This window comes from Ips typographus, linkage group LG1 (genome assembly GCF_016097725.1).
Source record: "Ips typographus isolate SLU linkage group LG1, UJ_Ityp_2.0, whole genome shotgun sequence".
Classification (NCBI taxonomy): domain Eukaryota; kingdom Metazoa; phylum Arthropoda; class Insecta; order Coleoptera; family Curculionidae; genus Ips; species Ips typographus.
The window spans coordinates 26,325,887-26,346,288 of NC_138422.1; the positions used below are offsets into that span (position 1 = coordinate 26,325,887).

The window sequence follows — 20,402 nt, forward strand, 5'->3', positions numbered from 1 at the left end:
ACGCAGACATCATACATAAGACATATTAGAAAAGAAATCTCTAAGGAGATCCTCGAAGGAGTCTAATACAGCCCAGTCTGGAGATTCAGGTGGCTTCTGTATCAATTTTAGAATCGATGATTTTCGCAATTATTAAAAAACACCCTGTCAAATGTATTCTTCAGAGCTTCTTCCTCTACAAATGACAATTTACATGTTTCAAATAATCAAAATCTACTATTTAACTTTTTACCGATTTTACGTTAAAAATCTTGAAAAGGTTTTACATTTTTAAATTAAACTTGTGAGACTTATTACTATTACATATTTAGGGTTATTATAACCTTTTTCAATGATTTTCAGACGTTTTGACTTATTTCCTTCCAAGTCTTACCCATATCATCTTGAAAAGTTCCAAATTTTCAATTTTAGGAGTTATAAGTCTGTCACATCTTTAGTAAATATTATTTTTAGAATTTCAAGACTTCATTTGGTACTAATGCCTGTTTCCCCGACACTTTCAAGTCAATTTTAGATACAACTTAAGCTGTTATTGTACGTATTGTTAAGATACAGCTTAAGCTGGGATTTGAATGTGACAGATTAGGTGTAGGTGTCTAAGATGTTCTTAAAGTCAACTTAACCAATGTTGGGGAAACAGACATAATACAGGCAAACAGAAAAATTTCAAATACATCAGAAATTCTCAAATTTACTCTAACATTACCTATTAATCACTTAGAACACCGAGTTTGGCTCCTCCTGTATAACTAAGACTTTTAAATTCTCACAGTGTAATTATGTTACAACTAACTATTGTTAGTTAAGCAACATTGCCTAGGTAAAATTAAAATAAACTAAAATCTTTGCTTATGTTTGAAATTTAAAATTTAACTTAACACAAACATACTTTTATTGTAATTTTTGTTTCAATTTCCGCTCAGTTAATTTAAACAACACCAATTTAATACCCCAACCAATGGCAAAAACCAGAACAACACTACTGGTCATTAACAATAAAATAACATCAACCAAATAATACTTATACCAAGACAAACCTAATCCAGTTACTTTCAGGTGTTCTGCTCCTTTAAGCCTGATTACATACTCTATCCAGTAAACAGCACTTTCCATAGGTTTTAATGGTCTATCATGAAACAACTTTGATATCTCTTTAGCTTTTTTTCGATACTTGGGGTTCCTCAACATTTCCCTAATAACAGACAGTAAAGTATTTTTGGTAAAATTGCCACCATTTAAAGACAAGTGTAGCGCAAATCCTCGGGCAACTGAATTGTGAGCGTTGTTGAACTGATCCAGAAATAGTGGAATCATCAACGCTGGTACACCATGATACGCTGTTTCCAGAGTGCTACCATGCCCAGCGTGAGTAATAAAGAGTTTTACATTAGGGTGAGCTATAACAAAAATTTAAATTAATTTATTGTTTATGACGAAGAAAGCACAATATACCTAAAACATCGGTTTGGGGCACCCACTTTTTGACTAACACATTAGGCACTCTGTCAGCTAAAGTTTCGTCATCAAACTTCCACAAAACTTTCATTTCCAACTCTTTAAAAACTTCCAAAAACATTTCTTTTGTTTCTGGAGTGTAATCTTTACTTCTAACATGTGAACCCATACTGAAGTACACTACTCCTTCTTTAGCACCATCTAAAAACCTTTGTAATTCTTTAGGGAGTTTTTTAGGAGGATCTATATGGAACCCTCCTATTTCTTTTATGTTAGGCACCAAAGGAGTAGGCTGATGCAGACTAAGATGGGTTCCAAGCAGCACTAAAGATACTGAATAATGCAACTTTTCTGCTTTTACGTTTTTAAGAGTAGGAAATGCTGTTTGAATTACTTCATCATGTAAAGGAAACTGGACGTAATGACTGTGAAAATAGTCGAAAATGTGGTAAGAAACACTACGTATTTTTTGCTTTACGCTCATCCCTCCACTAAAATCACCCAGCATCCAATAGTGAGGAACATAAGACAAAGGTAAGGGATTTCCGACCATTTCGTACACCCAGCTATTAATGCCACCCATGCTGGCGAATACCACAACAGGACAATTGTAAAATGCGCCCAAAGCTAGCAAACATTCACTCCATAAATGTTCGATAATGATCAAATCAAATTTAGATCCGGAGTTTAGTAATTTTACCATGTTGGGATGGTGAAGGGTTTTGTTGTAAATGGGCAGGAAAATGTTGAACATAGTTGCTGATTCGTACAGTGGGTTCGTTGTAGGTGCTTCTGCACTGTTTAGAGCGTCTATCAAACCTGCAAATATGAATTTTGTTGATACAAATTTTATGCTATTATAATATAAATAATATTAGTTGGTTACACTTTTAATTGAATATTAATAATTTCAGCTTAATAAGGTGATTATAGTGGACTTGATTGATTTCACATGAATTCATTAAATTGTTGATACTAATTTCCTAGTTATGAGGTTTTGATATGATACTAATGCTGAGTCGTAGACGAACAAATCTAATATTTTAAATGTACAGTAATTGATATAAAAAGTTATTATTATTATTACTAATTAACACCTAACATACACATAATAGGAGCTCAATTACTTACTTTCGTAATCATCCGCAAACCCAGTAAGGACCACGTCTTTATAAGTTCCATTAATCAAAGGCAGCTGGTTTCGGTAAGCGCTTACCACAGTAACATCATGCCCAGCATCGGCCAATCCTTTCATCAGTTTGTGGTACAGAATATTCAGGCTTTTACCGCTTAAAGGGAAAACGCCCAGTATGCGGGCGTTTTCGGTGCACGTAAAAAACGTTAGTAAAATTATTATTAAAGAAACTGTGCTGATATTTGTAAGTGCCATTTTTACAACTAAATGACTGGGTCGAAAATGTTTGCTTTGTACTATTTGTCAAAATTACTGTAATGATAATAATTGCTATTGCATGACAGAAATACCAAGTATTCCTGTATTGTTTGTAGTAATAATTTGATGAATGATTTACTTCTAATGAGTAGGTACTAAATCGCGATTTTTTATTGAAGGACTTTTTACTTAAAGAGAATACAGAGGTGGTACATATCTGTGCAAGTTGTAAAAAAATACAATTCAAAGAAGTTCTAAACTATACTTTAACCAAATGGCAATAATCAAAGTAATAAATATAGTGAATCATCTTACTTTTGCTTTTATTGTCTCCGCCAATCAAATAATACTTTCAAATGAACGCCAATACATTTCACATAAACTTCTAATTTGTTGCTTTCAAAAAAGCTTTCTGTAAAACACTGTTCATTGAAGTTCCACTATATGAACTTAACTATATTATATTTAATTAAAAAGAAAGAAACCGACATGGTTGAAAGTGAGACCATACAACTGAAATTCTGCTTAAGTAGGTAAATTACCAAAAACTGAAATTTAAACAAACAATGAAAAAGCAAGTTCCATCAAAATAAAGTGAAGATAATAATTCATATTCAAACTGAATGCTAGGAAGGGTGTATATATTTACATTAAAATGTAAATTACCCCCTTTGCTGGGTCGACTGGCAGTGGCAATACGCTATTAAAGACGTGCTTTAGATAAGGAAAAAGCATATTGAAAACTTTATCGGAAAATCATTTTCTTTCGAAAAGGAAATCCGCTCCTCTTAAGTAGTGTAAATGGATATTAGAACAGAAAGCTTTCAAGGACAATAGCAATCGAAAATTTCCTGAAAAAAGTTCAAGATATTTTTATTATGGTCCATCAGTGTAATTATTGTTCACTAGTAATTCAGAAATTCTGTGATTATTTACATTGATTATTTAATTTCCGGTATCTATTGTATATTTGTAACAGTTTGGGTCGTCGTGACAATACCAACCCCTTCGATCCAACAACACGATTTCAATTTAACCTCTATGCGTAGTGTCGGGGGGCCGTCAGACCGATCCGAAATCCGAAAGATTTTTACGTGACTTCCGTCGATGGAAACTATGGGGCCCGAGGAACACGACAAAGGGGGCACCGATAATGAAAGTCTGGAGGAACGGTGTTGGCAGGAAGAATACAAAGGCGACAGCAGAAAGTGGCTGATTAGGGACGCGTCGGCGAAGCACCCTCGAGGTCCTTTATGCTCTGCAATGAAAGAAAGCTATCTTTACCCAGAAAGAGAAAATTCCGATGAAAATAACTTAGGTAAGTACAGCTTTGCTGCTATCAATTTTTTAAAACATTAATCTCAGGTAAGAAGAGGAAAGAAATGTGGCTCAAGTTTTACGAAGAGGCCATCCAGGAGGCCACCAAGGAGAGTCAGCCTGCAGTAGAACCAGCGCACTATTGTACAGAATACGATGTTCATTTCAAAGCTGAAGGTTTTGAGCGTGAAGATGAATTTTACAAGAAAAACACTGAGGTACAAGTATTGCTTGAATATTCACTGACTATACACTAAAAAATACACGTACTACGACAGCATTTCCACAAGTATCCTCTATATTCTTCGCCGGCAGTGTCTTACTACAACTTTAACTACCAGCAGAATCCAAACATAGTTATGCCAGGTCTTACCAGAGTGACCGATAGGCAAAATATCTTCAAGAAAAATGCACAGTTTAGTAAACCAATTCAAGAGTCTTTAGATTTTGTGGAATTATGAGACACTATAATTATATCAATAAAGGAAAGTTTGAATAAAAATGTGTATTTAGTGTGTAGTTTAAATATTTAATAAGAAAAGTTTGTTTTTCTAGTTAAAGAAAACGTCATATTTACAAACCAAAAATGTTCACCAATACATCGTCAAAGCAATACGACAGTCCATATATTTTTTGTATAATAAAAAACTGATAGTAAAGTTTTTACTGATGATCCTCCTATTTATAACAGCTCTCAGACAGAATTCTGCAATATAAGCCAGTAGTGCAATAACGGTTTCCAAGACTAATAAGACTAATAGTGTATTACTATTTGGTAAGTTTGGTTGTTATAATTAAATTATACAAGACTCTGTTGTCTTGTGTCAAAGTTGTAATTTATTAGATAGTCGCAAGAGACGAATTATTATTTGAACATTTGGACTAATAAGCCATTTATTGGTGTCGTCAATTTAACACTGTAAAATTTAGTATGTTCAGGCAAAACAAGACTAGAGTATGTCATGGAGTAAATGAGTATATTATGTATATGGTATGTGGGTAAACTGCAAAAATTATTTACAATTTAATGTTTTTTACAATTTAAATTTTGTGATAATGCCAGATCAACTAAAAGAAGTACCAACATTCCACTTTTGATCTATGCATTCATATTGATTTGGTCAAACTTTATAACTTCAGTTGCACCAAAGAAGGTATTTTTTAGGGCAGTAGCAATAATAAGTTGTAATTTGACTGTCACATTTTTCCATCTGACTTGTCTCATTCAAAACACATCCAATGCCCTTAAAATACAAACACAGGCATAATACAATTACAACTGACAACAGAAAATGTTTTTAAAATATTAATTAAACTTTTATTATTTATTAAAGCATTTTTTTATAACATTTTTTTTGCTTCAACTTTAATCCTACATGACAATGTTGCAACAAATGCAGCTAAAAAAGAGTAACTAGATGAATCTGTTATTTACTAGTCTACTGCTTATTTATTTCAGTTTTCTAATAAGAATTTTCAGGATAAATTAAAAAAAACAAATAATTTAAACCTACTTTATTCAAATTTCAACCACAGCAACAATATAAACAGTTTTCACACTAAGACCACATAGGCAGGTCAGCCCTTTGTCTCATATGTTTATACTCAGAATGTACAAAGTACTCTTGCATTTTGGGTGGTAGGAAGTCATCAGGGTTGGCAAGATGGTAAATAGGCTCACCATACCAGGTGCCCACCTTCCAGCCAGGGACATTCTTCATCAGTTCCCTTTCTTCTTCCCTGTTTATTCTTAATTGCTTCAGATATGCGCGGTCTCTTTCTGCAAGCAACATTGGATAGGTTGCCAGTACTGCTCCCCGCATTTCCAGTCTGCGATGGGTCACTGATCTTACATTGAGATAGTATAGGTAGGCTGCTCCTGCTGTCATTCCAATGAATCCACCCAGGATTGCAAAGCCTATAAAATCAGTAAACTACATATCAAAATATGTTATTAAAGCGGGTCTTGTGAACAATAACTAACCATGAATTTACTACGACGAGATGCTTTGTCCGCTGTTGCCATCTAAGTGATCAGTCACTTGGTTAGCATAGGTTCACCTAAGCATTTTTTTTTAATAATATTTAAAAAATAACCATTACAGCATAACCATGTTTTTGATTACTCTATGTGATCGGCCACTAGGTTAGCATAGGTTCACATATTCTCATATTCATTCTTTTTTCAAAACACTTCTACAATTTTTAAGAATGATGTAATATTTGATTTCAGACTACGCGTGCGATTTGGCAACAGCGCAGACGAACTTTCCAAATCAGCTGATCAAATTCCACAAAATGCTTGTAAAATCATGGATTTTTTGAACGATTTTGTGACAAAAATTGTGGATCGTTCGCATTTTTTCTTTTTTATCTGTACTATATAGGACGTAACCTAACCCAAAAAAAAAAAATTGACTCAAAATTCGTGGTTAGCTATTCTTCACAAGACCCTATTAAAGCTTGGTCTGTTATGTAATAAGGCTACTGTATAAAAAGGGTGAAATTTACCTCCGAAATACGAGACTGCTGGTACTCTTTTGAAGCTAATGGGCTTGTAGCCCCCTGGGGGTGGCATATCCTGCTTAAATTCAGGCATTTTGTAGGATTCAACCCCCAAATCACTAAACTGGGTGAATTATTGATGAAAACAAATTCAGTTTGACATTTCCTTCTTGTATTGTTGAGGTTAGGAAGAGACATGTCTACTTTTACATATTCGTTTGCATTTATGTCTATTATTCGCTATCTCTCTTAAACTAAGTATTACAGACGATGCTAGAGAGAGAAACGCATATGATTTGACTGTATCGAATATTGGAACTCTACTGGCAAATGGCAAATTACAACTAAGATGTCATTGTCAATTCAAATCGGACTAAACGTCACTGGTCAGTTTCTGACTTTCTGTCAGTTTATTCATAAACTTTTCGTGAAGAGGAACTGTGATGGTTTTAAAATATCAGAATTTTACAAATAGAAATGGTACAATGAACGTTTTAACAAATTCGAAAAGCGCAGGAATCGAAGAAATAAGCAATTTTACCAATTCTTGACCAATGAAAAAGATGAGTCGAAATGAAGAAGATATATAACCCCACTGACGTTCAACCAAAGGAGGGCCATGAGCTTTCAAAAAAATTATATCGGTAAGTGTTCTAAGGTTGCTAATTTCTATATTTGGACTTGTTATTAGTACGTAAACTTGTACTTATCAGCTGATTAAAATTATTAAGGATGTGTATTTGGTAGTGAAAAACACAACCTCACTTTGTGATTAGTAAACCAGTAAAGTACCATAACTAGGTTTAAAAAGACCCCAGAAAGTTATTTCAAATATAGATCTCCTTGGATTTTGAAAGCATGTTTTTCAGTAATTTTCCTGGGGCATAGGTTTTAAAATGTTATGATTTATGTAAATACCTAAAGATGAGTCATTAGGATGTCCCTGGATGTAGGCTCAACAGGTGTGACAAAATATGATCAAATAATTGTTTGTATGTGATTCTTGTATTCTGTCCAAGCTGTTTGTGCCTAATTCTTTAATTTTTTGAAACTGCAGTTTACACTCGGTCCTTTGGTTAGAAATAGTTAATAACATTGTTCTGCAAACATATTGTAATTATGCCTAGTGGAGCTAATAACTTTGCTAGCAAGAGAACATTAATTTTGTGTTTTCTTGAAAAAAATATGCATTTTTTGTGTTTACTGTGGTTATCCTGAAGGTTATCCATTTACCTATTAGTACTTTTTCAAAGATATCTTAAGGTGGTAGTTTCAGTTGATTGGTTGCCATGTTAATTTTGTAAAATGCAGAGGTTTTTTGGTTGGTAACCCAACCTTCTCATGGTTTGAATTTTTGCATCTGCTTTGAGAAAGCATAAAGCTAGGGACTATCTCAGTTTTCTCTGTTTAAAAACATTTAAAAAAAATCATAATTGCCTAGTAACTTTTGGCCCTATGCAGCATTTCTGGTTATTGAGCTTTTTAGAGAAATAAGGGACAAAATTCAAAAAACTGGGGTAGACATATCTTCTTGCATATTCTAGAATAGGTATATAATCTTCTTACATAACTGCTAAACCAAAAATCTATCACTCAGATTCAATATTAACTTTGTGATGTATTCTGTAAATTTTGAGGTGAATCTTTCAGGGAATTTGATTTTCTGTTTATAGATAAGTTTATGGTAATTAGAAATGTATCAAAAATCACCCACTATAAAATGATAATAAATATGCTAAAAACCAATAGGTATGTATTACCATTCTGTAACGGTAACATTACAGAATGAGACTTTAATTGTCAAATAGGTTATTTGATTACCTAATGCTGCCAACTTGATAATTGAAAAACAACAACTGATAATAACACTCTAGTAAAACACTTATTTTTTGTTTCTGATGGTATACTCTCTTAATATTGAATGTAATCTTGATTTGTAAAGTGTTTCTGTTGGATAGCATTTTGATTTTAAATGGAAAATGTTGTTAACTTAAAACACACTAAATTCAAATAATTTTTTTTTTTTTATAGAAAGATATAATGTTCCAGTTGGTTAGTATGGTATATAATTGAGATTATTTTCTCAAGTATGTATTAAGAATAAATAAATCAGTATAATTTAGCTTTCATTAAATAATCCCATAAATTAAAATATTTTGAAGTATGATTGCTAAGACAATTATTGCCAATCTGCATTGGGGTTTTGAATTTATTATAAGAATCTAAAACAGTGGCTTTAATTCTTTATCAAATTCTGCCCTCTTATTAGTCATTTATTCAAAGCTTAACAATGATTTAAACAATTTTTAATTCACTAGAGGTCTAAAAAAAATTTAAATCACTCTAAATGGCATTCCCTTATTTACAAATGTCAACAAACAAATGTCAATATCACATCACAGGGTGCGGTGCAAATTTAATACAACTGTAATTTGAAATTTAATTTTTTTTTATTATAAGACGTCGAAATTTAATAAAATATTGTATAAAACACATGATTTAAACCTCTTTATTCACTGAAAAAACTTGGGCCACTCCTTACGTTTATGGGCCTAATTGTTCTCTTTGTGAATAAAAAATTGTTTAAGTCACTTGTATAAATAACTATTATTTAATTAATAAGAAAACTTTTTTACAGCCACCTACTAGGTAAATTAAAGAGCACCAACAAACAATAACAATACCTAAATAAAATAGTGAAGGGGGCTTGAATTTTGTTTCCTAAGAAGTGCATTAAATTCAAGAAAAGTTAGAAGACATCCTTTTCTTAAAGATTGAAAATTCACCAACACCAATCATTTATTTGTGAATTGTATTTTCAACAATTTAAACTGTCTCCCATCTTCCCATTTGGGCCCTTTAGATATTCTAGTTTATTATAACCTTAAAAACACATAGAAAATTTTCTGAAGAGAGATGTCACTGTATGTCATAACCGTCTTGGAAATATCCAAGGAAATATAACTTTGTTCACTTGTATAAATCCACGTGTTATACATTATAGATTATAGAAAGAGAAATAACATTTCAGAACAATTAGTGATCAAGCCAAGTTACTGGACGATGCCCGAAGTAGGGTTCGTAACATTCTGGACTTATTCAATCCAGTGTTGCAAGCACAACGCCGAAAATTCTGCGACTACTGCGACCGGTTGATTTTTTCCGAGCCGTTGCTCTATGGCCGTAAGGGCGAAGAGCTGTTATGGCGCAAAGGTTTCTACGAGGTCATATCAACTGCTAAAAAACTGAAAAAGAAAGATTTTACCAGCCAGGAGGTTTACTGTATTCAAGCGCACATTTACGCAGGTAAGTCAACAATTTCCAATCAGGTTTGAGTGTTTCAATACAGACGGTTTGTAGGAATTGGGTATTACCACCACACTTTACTAAAGCTGAACCTCCAGTTTAACGCATCGTTACATAACAAAATTGATTGTGAAATGATTTTGAATGACACAAACAACCATACAGAGAACTTATTAGAATTAAAAGAGTGGACCAAACAATCCATCCACCAGTGCCTGATTTATTTGGGAGACCTGAGTCGCTACAAACTGGAATTAAAACCGAATTCCGATCCAAGCATAGCGCAACGATACTATCTGCAAGCAGCAGCCTTCCGTCCAGAATATGGGATGCCTCACAATCAAATGGGCACTCTTGCAATGAACCGAAACAACTTTCTTGACGCAGTCTATCACTATTTGCGGTGTCTGGCTTGTCAGTTGCCATTTGAGGGCACTTTAAACAACCTGCAGAATTTATTGGAGAAAAACTCAAAGTTTATAGAGCAGTTGCCTCAAGTTGATGAGGATGCTGATTGTATTATTGAGCCTGAGAAGAGTGAAAACATCAAAAGGTTTATTGCTAGGTGAGCTGCCCGTTATTTTTCTATTAAATGCTTAATATGATTAACAAAATGATGATTGTTTGAGTAAAGTTTTAATAGTTTTTCGATACGTATCGTTAAATTGATGCTATTCTGTAGTGTAGTTATTGTTTCAAATTAATATTTGAGACGTTTTTAATGTATTTGATTTTTTAATAACTTTTTATACAACGCAAAATAATAATAATGTTTTTATGGGTTATATACAGGTAATTCAAAGTAACACAACAAGAAACTGACTGAAGATTTCTTATGGGAAAAAAATACTTTCTTTTTAGTGTTCTATTAGAGGCCTTCATTTTTTTAGATTTAGACAGGGTGTAATATTTTATTTTTTTTGTGTGATATGGATTTTTCCTCTTAACTTTTACCCCGCTAAAAAAAGCAGCATTTTGACAGCAACTCAACTCATGGCCAACATTTAGCCAATTTCTTAAAAAACCGCTTTTACCGTGCGAAAAATCAAGGCTAGGAACTTGAATTAAAAATTTTAGTAACATTTTAGAAATTAGGAAACAATCAGATCATAGGAACATACTGGTACTGAACATCTTCACGATTATCTGCTAGGACAACTAAACCAACTATGTAATTCTAAATAGAAACAAATTGTAGTTCCAGCAGGCTGGGGCGCTTCCACACTACTGTATTGATGTAAAAACCTACTTAAAAAATGATTTCCCAGGTAAATGGATTGGGAGAGAGGATCAACAGAATTGGTCACCAAGATCCCCAGACTTAAATACATTACACTGTTTTTATTAAGGTTACTTAAAGAACAAAGTGTATAGAAACAAACCTAGCAATCTTGAAGAGTTAAAGAACCGCATTATAGCAGAAATTGCTCAAATATCCCCAGAAATTCTGGAATATGTTAAGAATTAATTTCAAATTGCATAATTACTGAAGCCCGCCAGTTTAGCTATTTAGGAAAAGAATCGGGCATTATAGGTACATAAACTTACCCACAAATCGAAAATGAAATAAAAAATAGGCGTTGATGAATCAGTTTGTTGAAGCACAGTCAAAAATATATTTGGCAAAATGACGTTTCAGTGCCTTCTGTCAAGTAAAAATGTCTCACTGAAGCCTCAGGCAAGTTCAAATGACGTGAATGATGTTTCAGAAGCTTTTGAAAATTAAAAATGTTTTCCAGAGGCCTCTGGCAGGTTCAAATGACTTGAATGACGTTTCAGAGGCTTCTGTCAAGTAAAAATGTCTCCCAGAGGCCTCAGGCAAGTTCAAATAACTTGAATGACGTTTCAAAAGCTTTTGAAAATGTCTTTCAGAGGCCTCTGGCAGGTGCAAATGACTTAAATGACGTTTTAGCGGCTTCTGTCAAGTAAAAATGTCTCCCAGAGGTCTCTGGCAAATTCAAATTACTTGAATAACGTTTCAGAGGCTTCTGTCAAGTAAAAATGTCTCCTAGAGGCCTTTGGCAAGGACAAATAACTTGAATGACGTTTCAGAAGCTTCTGAAAATTGAAAATTTCTTTCAGAGGCCTCTGACAGGTTCAAATTACTTCAATGACGTTTCAGAGGCTTCTGTCAAGTAAACATGTTTCCCAAAGGCTTCTAGCAAGTTCAAATGACTTGAATGACGTTTCAGAAACTTCTGAAAATTAAAAATGTCTCTCAGAGGCCTTTGGTAAGGTCAAATGACTTGAATGACGTTTCAGCGGCTTCTGTCAAGTAAAAATGTCTCCCAGAGGTCTCTGGCAAATTCAAATTACTTGAATGGCGTTTCAGAGGCTTCTGTCAACTAAAAATGTCTCTCAGAGGCCTTTGGTAAGGTCAAATGACTTGAATGACGTTTCAGAAGCTTTTGAAAATTACAAATTTCTTCCAGAGGCCTCTGACAGGTTCAAATTACTTCAATGACGTTTCAGAGGCTTCTGTCAAGTAAACATGTTTTCCAAAGGCTTCTAGCAAGTTCAAATGACCTGAATGACGTTTCAGAAACTTCTGAAAATAAAAAATATCTTCCAGAGGCCTCTGGCAGGTTCAAATGACTTGAATGACGTTTCAGAGACTTCTGTCAAGTAAAAATGTCTCCCAGAGGTCTCTGGCAAAAGCAAATTACTTGAATGACGTTTCAGAGGTTTCTGTCAAGTAAAAATGTCTCCCAGAGGCCTCTTGGCAAGTTCAAATGACTTGAGTGACGTTTCAGAAGCTTCTGAAAATTAAAAATGTCTTCCAGAGGCCTCTGGCAGGTTCAAATGGCTTGAATGACGTTTCAGAAGCTTCTGTCAAGTAAAAATGTCTCCTAGAGGTCTCTGGCAAATTCAAGTTACTTGAATGGCGTTTCAGAGGCTTCTGTCAAGTAAAAATGTCTCCTAGAGGCCTTTGGCAAGGACAAATAACTTGAATGACGTTTCAGAAGCTTCTGAAAATTAAAAATTTCTTCCAGAGGCCTCTGACAGGTTCAAATTACTTCAATGACGTTTCAGAGGCTTCTGTCAAGTAAAAATGTCTCCCAGAGGCCTCAGGCAAGTTCAAATAACTTGAATGACGTTTCAAAAGCTTTTGAAAATGTCTTTCAGAGGCCTCTGGCAGGTGCAAATGACTTAAATGACGTTTTAGCGGCTTCTGTCAAGTAAAAATGTCTCCCAGAGGTCTCTGGCAAATTCAAATTACTTGAATAACGTTTCAAAGGCTTCTGTCAAGTAAAAATGTCTCCTAGAGGCCTTTGGCAAGGACAAATAACTTGAATGACGTTTCAGAAGCTTCTGAAAATTAAAAATTTCTTTCAGAGGCCTCTGACAGGTTCAAATTACTTCAATGACGTTTCAGAGGCTTCTGTCAAGTAAACATGTTTCCCAAAGGCTTCTAGCAAGTTCAAATGACTTGAATGACGTTTCAGAAACTTCTGAAAATTAAAAATGTCTCTCAGAGGCCTTTGGTAAGGTCAAATGACTTGAATGACGTTTCAGCGGCTTCTGTCAAGTAAAAATGTCTCCCAGAGGTCTCTGGCAAATTCAAATTACTTGAATGGCGTTTCAGAGGCTTCTGTCAACTAAAAATGTCTCTCAGAGGCCTTTGGTAAGGTCAAATGACTTGAATGACGTTTCAGAAGCTTTTGAAAATTAAAAATTTCTTCCAGAGGCCTCTGACAGGTTCAAATTACTTCAATGACGTTTCAGAGGCTTCTGTCAAGTAAACATGTTTTCCAAAGGCTTCTAGCAAGTTCAAATGACCTGAATGACGTTTCAGAAACTTCTGAAAATAAAAAATATCTTCCAGAGGCCTCTGGCAGGTTCAAATGACTTGAATGACGTTTCAGAGACTTCTGTCAAGTAAAAATGTCTCCCAGAGGTCTCTGGCAAAAGCAAATTACTTGAATGACGTTTCAGAGGTTTCTGTCAAGTAAAAATGTCTCCCAGAGGCCTCTTGGCAAGTTCAAATGACTTGAGTGACGTTTCAGAAGCTTCTGAAAATTAAAAATGTCTTCCAGAGGCCTCTGGCAGGTTCAAATGGCTTGAATGACGTTTCAGAAGCTTCTGTCAAGTAAAAATGTCTCCTAGAGGTCTCTGGCAAATTCAAGTTACTTGAATGGCGTTTCAGAGGCTTCTGTCAAGTAAAAATGTCTCCTAGAGGCCTTTGGCAAGGACAAATAACTTGAATGACGTTTCAGAAGCTTCTGAAAATTAAAAATTTCTTCCAGAGGCCTCTGACAGGTTCAAATTACTTGAATGACGTTTCAGAGGCTTCTGTCAAGTAAACATGTCTCCCAAAGGCTTCTGGGAAGTCACAGCTTTCATGTAAACATTCTAAAGGGCTTCTCTTGGATTTCAAAAACACCAGAATTGTAGAAATAAAAATTGGGAAAGGTCATTTTTAATATCCTAATCACAGTGAAGGCCATCCTAGTACCAGAAATCGAGGCTGTAGCTATAAAGTCAAGGTTTTAGTGTGGCCTAGAGTGACTGCACTTTATCCAACAGAGACGACATTGAAAGTCACAGAAATATTGACGTAAAAAGTCATGTACGCCAAAATACTACAGTTATTTCTCATCAAACAACAGTGGCACATTTTCTAGAAATATGAATGCATATCATCTTTTCTATATTGCCACAAATTTCAAAAAATCGTTTGCTAAATTAAATGAGATGATTTAACTTAATTTAAACTCTTTTCCCATTGTTTGTCATTAAATTTAATATTCTCTTCTAGATTTTTACTACTCATAGACATATGGTATTTCAACAAAAAAGTACCGAACGTATACAGTCTCTGCCATCAAACTTACAAAAACCTCGAAGAGTGTTTGGCCTACAGCAAATCGACCGCAAGCGTTTCTGGTGAGTCACCAACTACAGACATAGAGTCAGTAGACTCAGATCCAGCTTACTTGACCGGACATATGATTTCTAGGTTAGAATTTTTATTAATTTCTGTAAAACCTATTTGTGAACCTATGTTAATTTTTTAGGGTGGTAATAATTTGCCTATTAGCCATATCCAAGCTGCAGGCTACAAATTCACCGCCTTTGGCTACTTTGGTAGCGTTCACGCTCAGTATTTATTCGCAAGTTATACAGAAAATGTCTAATCATATCGAGGAGGCGGTGATGAATTATCCGCTGTCTGATGAGAATAAAAAATCCATGGGGATTCTCAAGGTAATTATTGTGCAATGGTTTGAAGAAAATTTGAATCAACTTTTATAGTTGGAACATTTCAATTTCAATTTTTTTTCAGGAATTAGTAAACTCTGGGAAGAAAAAATCAAAATCGAAATTGAGAAGACGCAAACCACTTCATGAAGAGAGTGAAGACGAATCAGATGGAAGCGACAATGGTGACCTATCAGACTACAGCAGTTCTGATGATTCCTTCATCTCAGACACTGAGGACGTTCTGGTAGACTCCTCTGATGAGGAATTGGACATTACCAAACCAAACGACACAATCAGCGACATCCCTAAACCTATAAATGGTATCAAACCAGATGTTGTTAAACCAACTGAAGAAGTAAAGGACAATACGTCCCTGTTGAGGAAAGTACAAAAAATGGATCCTGCTGTAATGCTGGAGATTGTCAATGAAGAAGGTCTACTGCAAAGCATTCGGGTTGTTAACGACTGGTTGAAATGCGACCCAGAAATAGTAAAGTCATGCGCGTCAAACACCGGAACTTTGATCAGGCAAATTGTACGGCTTGTCAACTTAATCAACATCAATTTGAAGAACGTCAGCACTAAACTGAAAATATCTGAAGTAATCAACCAGGAGAGCAAAATTCCTTTAGCAGAAGATGTAACTCTTAAAGGAGTTTCCAGTTTCCAAACGCTTCACGCCAATTACGACTGGGAGTTTTTGCTAAATAAAGACGTCACCGCCAAAGAGGAAGCGGTAATCAGAATCATTAAAATTCTGTCGTTTGGCAAGTGGTTGAGCAAAATTGACGAAGCTAAAGTGACATTCGACGAGCGCACCAACATATTCCTGTGTAAGTTGGAGGGAAAAAGCGAAGAAGACGAAGGATTGTCAGCTGCCGCTTTGATGGAAAAATTAGAAAGACAGGACGTGGAGACCACTCCCTCTAAGACGTCGTTAACCAATGGCGAGAGTAGAGAAGAAGGTGGCGGACACATTAGTAATACGAAAATGAAGCATATGGGACAACTTTGGTTGGCGGCCGAAGTGCGCGCTCTGGAGAAAAGTGTAGGCGGTACCAAAGCCACATTGTCGCCTTATTTGGTGCTGGATGCTGACGCTTTGATCAAGTATACTCATATGGTGAAACAGTTGGTGTATTCGAGACAGTTTATTTTAATCGTTCCGGCTGCTGGTAAGTTATTTTCTTGCTGGTTTTATTACTTTAAATCGCACCCTCTTTAACCCATAAATTTATCAGGCAAAAAAAAAATAATATTATTTTATGTGAGTGTGTTTTGTACTACAATCAATGTACAGACTAGGCAAATTTCGATGTTTTTATAGGATATCTCGAAAACTTTAAGAGTTAGTACCCAACTTAAAGTCGGTTTTCTGGATTATCACAAAGAATTTTTTAAATGAAAGGTATAATCTTCGAAATTTTCTCACCCGCTACATGTGTAAAATCGGAGGGGTAGACCGCCGAGGTTAGGTGACAACGTAAAGGTTTTTCCAAATTGTTGACACTTGATTTGACCTTGTGCCGAAAGCTTAAAATTGATTTTCTAAGGTCAGGTGACTGTTTTTTCAAATTCTAACAAACTGTAGAGCTATCTGAAATTACGGGTTATAATAATAATAATAATAATAATAACAGTCTTTATTTCGAATTGTGATTAGGATAGAGTACAATGTACATTATCAACTAATACAAAGGAAATAGCGTCATGGTAAACTATGAACTATGTAGTACTTAAAGATACTTATACCGGGTGTAACATTTAACTTGAGACATCTTAATATCTCGAAAAATAAGCACTTTTCGAAAAAATGTTTAGTATCAAAGTTGTATTATTCCGCGGGGGAAATACATTGATGACAAAATTTGTGTTCCTCTGCCCCTCCATGTGGGGGGAAAGGGGGGTAACTTTGATTTTTTAAATGGCACCCCAAATTTTTTTATTGCAGATTCAGATTCTGCGGCTAAAAACACGTGGAATTTGTTTAAAACATTTTTTTGTATTAACGATAGATGGCGCTATAAACGACAAAATTTAATTTACATTTTTTAATTAAATTTGTTTTTTTTTCGCTCATGGCTTACCGGAATGTTTGGTAAAATCTGCTTAAAAAACCGTCGTTGCTAGGGATACATAGGTGTAATAAATAACAAAAAAAAAGGAAAAAAAAATTAAAAAATAAATAAATAAAAAAGTTTTTTTTGTGTAAAAAATGTTTTAAACAAATTCCACGTGTTTTTAGCCGCAGAATCTGAATCTGCCATAAAAAATTGGGGGTGCCATTTAAAAAATGAAAGTTACCCCGCTTCCCCCCACATGGAGGGGCAGAGGAATACAAATTTTGTCAACAATGTATTTCCCCCGCGGAATAATACAACTTTGATACTAAACATTTTTTCGAAAAGTGCTTATTTTTCGAGATATTGAGATGTCTCAAGTTAAATGTTACACCCGGTATACATTTTCAGCGATTTTTCCCTAAATACAGATTTCAGAGAATAAGCAATCTTTATTTAACAAAATAATCCTCTATAGTGTAGGGTTCTAATTCAATTAGTATTTTTTTTACTTCTTTTTTGAAACTTTTATCCGTCAATGTTTTCAGCCGGTCTGGTAGGTTGTTAAATAGGCGAATACACATATATTTTGCATTCTTCTCAGTGAGTGTTAATCTATGTTTTGGACAGTTTACATCTTTTTGTCTTGTGTTGTATGTATGATTAACTTTGATGTTAAATAGGTTTTGGTTCTTTTTAAGAAAGATGAGACACTCGTATATATAAATTGCATAAACTGTCATTATTTTATTTTTTTTAAAGATGGATCTACATGAATCTGTGTATTTCATTTTGAACATTAATTTAATTGCCCTTTTTTGAATTACAAATACATTCTGTATTGAAGTATTTCTACCCCAAAACATAATTGCTTACTTCATAATCGATTCAAAGTTGGCAAAGTAGAATATTTTAAGGGCCGCCAGGTTCAGATACCCGGAGACAATTCAAATTCCATAGCAAATTGAGTTTAACCTGCCTAGCAGAACATTTATGTGATCAGACCAATCTAGAAATTCATCAATCTGTACTCCCAAAAATTTTGTGTTCTTGGCTAGTAATTGGCTCCTGTCAGTGAGAAGGTGTATTTCATTAGGTTTCTCAAATGTACCTTGTTTTGTTGAAAAAATAATCACACTTGTTTTTTCCATATTTAAAGCTAATTTATTTTTTTTAAACCACTCAGAGGTCCTAATAAACAGATCTTTTCCATACTGAATTAAAGTGCTAATTTCCTCTTGACCTACAAGTAAATTTGTGTCATCTGCAAAGTTGACGATTTTTTCATTTTCTTTTGATATAGAATTCAGATCGTTCATGTAAATTACAAAGAGTAGTGGCCCTAGAATACTGCCCTGGGCTATTCCATGTTGATTTTCTTTTATATTTGATGTGTATGGCTTGCTGTCCCTAAATAGTTTAACCTGTTGTTTCCTAAGAGATAAGTAAGAATCAAACAATCTCAGGACCTTACTTCTAACTCCATAGAGTTCTAATTTTTTTAACAATAGTTCTTTATCTACACAATCATAAGCCTTAGATAAGTCTAAAAATATACCTATTCTACTAATTATTAATTGTAGTGTTGTTATGTAGTACTACTACATATTATATTTTGACGTTTAAATGAATCTTCTAACTGTCATAGTAACCAAGTGAGCTTGCACCATTGTAAAGACCAGTTGATATCTGTCAAAATTAATCACATGACCATTAAAATGTGGTTTAAACTTTAAAAACTTGTAAATAAAATTTAGACTATTTTAGACAGTTGTCAAAGCTAAAATTGTAAGAGACACATCATGTGACTTGATTATGCAATTTTAAAGTTTGCAACACTGTAAAGTCCAGTTGACACCTGTCAAAAACAGTCACGTGACCTTTAAAATGTAGTTTGAATGTTGAAAAATTGGAAAATTATTATAATAATTTGTAATGAATATTGTTTCAACTTAATATCATGTAACAAAGATTTTACCATAACAATTACATGTGTGGTCAATTTTGTTATATTGATACACTATATTGTCCACTGCTTGGTCTACTACAATGAATTCCTTAAAATATCGCAAAATTTCCTTTATTTAGGCTTTATTTCGCTCAAAATTCGAATGAAAATATCGAAAAACATTTTGAAACATACAGTCAATGCCTCAAAATTCTCTGAGCATTCGCGGAGAACGTTAATTTTGTTTAATTTTTTGAAAAAAGAACATCAGTAGTTTTTTTTGATTATCACCCTTTTTGAAAGCGCTAACAAGCTGATTGTGTTTAATAATCCGGTTGTCTCTTCATGTAAAAATTGTCCTCATTATTTTTGTGAAATTAACATCTTATTTTTTATATTTTTCCTTGTTTAAGGCATTCTCATAATTGGCATGATCATAAAAATACGTTATTAAGAGGGAAGTACGTTTATCAATTTGTCTAATTTCCCAAACTTTTGCATTAACTTATTAACTACTCTTCACTTCTTTATATTTACCTTTTTCTGCTCTTTGATAATTAAGACAGTTATTACTCGTAATTTACAATTTTTTTCCTTTACAGTGGTTCAAGTTTTAGACGACTTGAAAAAGGAAAAAATAGAAGCACGAGACGCCATTCGTTGGCTAGAGTCTCAGTTCCATAAAGGAAATCGCTTCTTCCGCGCTCAGCGTCCCAACGAACGCACCTCTATTCCTTTCGTTAAATACCCAAAGAAAAAGGACAAGGAAATGCACGTCTTCATACAAATCGTCGAGTGCTGCCACTATTTTGCTGATCAGCAAAAGGGCGCCTCGAACGTGGTCACATTTCTACTCGGATCTAATCAGCCTGTCACGAATGGCGAAAACAAAGAGTTTAGTTACGCCGGTTTGGCCAAATCGGTCGGAATCGTTCTGGAACCGATCACTAGCTTTTATGGTAAATGGAAAAAAAGCAAGGGGAATAGGTGAAGAGGACAATGAAATGATGATCCGGATCCAGATGATTTTACAAGACAAGTGACAAGGAAACTGATCGCTGAGGATGCGCAGCTTTCCAAGGCCGCTGAGCCCACAGTCCGCTTATAATATTTTTCGGTATAATTTTTTTTCTTTAACATAATCGTTCTTATTTCGATTGTAGTGTTGTTTCGTTGGTTTATTAAAGCACAAACTATATTTATGTTTTTTCTT

The 20,402-nt window shown here is 34.3% G+C and overlaps 4 protein-coding genes and 1 long non-coding RNA gene across 6 annotated transcripts; 2 read left to right on the forward strand and 3 right to left on the reverse strand.

Annotated features, from left to right (window-relative positions):
- Positions 1 to 842: 842 nt before the first annotated feature.
- LOC145740486 (UDP-glucosyltransferase 2-like) lies at positions 843 to 2,879 on the reverse strand. Its single transcript, XM_081996096.1, has 3 exons — positions 2,587 to 2,879; positions 1,453 to 2,274; positions 843 to 1,397 (listed from the first exon to the last, which is right to left on the reverse strand). Exons 1-3 carry the CDS (start codon positions 2,843 to 2,845, stop codon positions 892 to 894), a joined length of 1,587 nt encoding a protein of 528 aa, XP_081852222.1. The 5' UTR covers positions 2,846 to 2,879; the 3' UTR covers positions 843 to 891.
- A 956-nt stretch (positions 2,880 to 3,835) lies between these two features.
- Positions 3,836 to 4,667, forward strand: LOC145740487 (uncharacterized). Its single transcript, XM_081996097.1, has 3 exons — positions 3,836 to 4,166; positions 4,214 to 4,383; positions 4,444 to 4,667. The coding sequence occupies exons 1-3, from the start codon at positions 3,956 to 3,958 to the stop codon at positions 4,624 to 4,626; spliced, it is 564 nt and encodes a 187-aa protein (XP_081852223.1). The 5' UTR covers positions 3,836 to 3,955; the 3' UTR covers positions 4,627 to 4,667.
- A 152-nt stretch (positions 4,668 to 4,819) lies between these two features.
- Smg5 (Smg5 nonsense mediated mRNA decay factor) lies at positions 4,820 to 20,387 on the forward strand. Of its 2 annotated transcripts, XM_081996095.1 has the most exons (8): positions 4,820 to 4,940; positions 7,146 to 7,314; positions 9,702 to 9,976; positions 10,031 to 10,541; positions 14,736 to 14,936; positions 14,995 to 15,184; positions 15,264 to 16,356; positions 19,792 to 20,387. In XM_081996095.1, exons 2-8 carry the CDS (start codon positions 7,244 to 7,246, stop codon positions 20,178 to 20,180), a joined length of 2,730 nt encoding a protein of 909 aa, XP_081852221.1. In that variant the 5' UTR covers positions 4,820 to 4,940; positions 7,146 to 7,243; the 3' UTR covers positions 20,181 to 20,387. The 2 variants fall into 2 exon arrangements, with proteins under 2 accessions (XP_081852221.1, XP_081852220.1); XM_081996094.1 differs by lacking the exon at positions 4,820 to 4,940 and having other exon boundaries at positions 7,074 to 7,314.
- Positions 5,666 to 6,860, reverse strand: ND-B16.6 (NADH dehydrogenase (ubiquinone) B16.6 subunit). The gene is made up of 2 exons (XM_081996099.1): positions 6,677 to 6,860; positions 5,666 to 6,083 (listed from the first exon to the last, which is right to left on the reverse strand). Exons 1-2 carry the CDS (start codon positions 6,762 to 6,764, stop codon positions 5,725 to 5,727), a joined length of 447 nt encoding a protein of 148 aa, XP_081852225.1. The 5' UTR covers positions 6,765 to 6,860; the 3' UTR covers positions 5,666 to 5,724.
- On the reverse strand, positions 19,244 to 19,840 carry LOC145740492 (uncharacterized). Its single transcript, XR_014181440.1, has 2 exons — positions 19,713 to 19,840; positions 19,244 to 19,681 (listed from the first exon to the last, which is right to left on the reverse strand). It is a non-coding gene; the product is annotated as an uncharacterized LOC145740492 (long non-coding RNA).
- Positions 20,388 to 20,402: the final 15 nt, after the last annotated feature.

Coding starts and splice junctions, on each gene's coding strand:
- LOC145740486 (XM_081996096.1), bottom strand. CDS start 2,845: ATGGCACTTACAAATATCAGCACAGTTTCTTTAATAATAATTTTACTA. Junction 2,275..2,586: donor GTTTGCGGATGATTACGAAA/GTAAGTAATTGA, acceptor TCATATTTGCAG/GTTTGATAGACGCTCTAAAC. Junction 1,398..1,452: donor GCCCCAAACCGATGTTTTAG/GTATATTGTGCT, acceptor TTTTTGTTATAG/CTCACCCTAATGTAAAACTC.
- LOC145740487 (XM_081996097.1), top strand. CDS start 3,956: ATGGAAACTATGGGGCCCGAGGAACACGACAAAGGGGGCACCGATAAT. Junction 4,167..4,213: donor TTCCGATGAAAATAACTTAG/GTAAGTACAGCT, acceptor CATTAATCTCAG/GTAAGAAGAGGAAAGAAATG. Junction 4,384..4,443: donor TTTACAAGAAAAACACTGAG/GTACAAGTATTG, acceptor GTACTACGACAG/CATTTCCACAAGTATCCTCT.
- ND-B16.6 (XM_081996099.1), bottom strand. CDS start 6,764: ATGCCTGAATTTAAGCAGGATATGCCACCCCCAGGGGGCTACAAGCCC. Junction 6,084..6,676: donor AGCAGTCTCGTATTTCGGAG/GTAAATTTCACC, acceptor CTGATTTTATAG/GCTTTGCAATCCTGGGTGGA.
- Smg5 (XM_081996095.1), top strand. CDS start 7,244: ATGAAGAAGATATATAACCCCACTGACGTTCAACCAAAGGAGGGCCAT. Junction 7,315..9,701: donor CTTTCAAAAAAATTATATCG/GTAAGTGTTCTA, acceptor ATAACATTTCAG/AACAATTAGTGATCAAGCCA. Junction 14,937..14,994: donor ACCGGACATATGATTTCTAG/GTTAGAATTTTT, acceptor TTAATTTTTTAG/GGTGGTAATAATTTGCCTAT.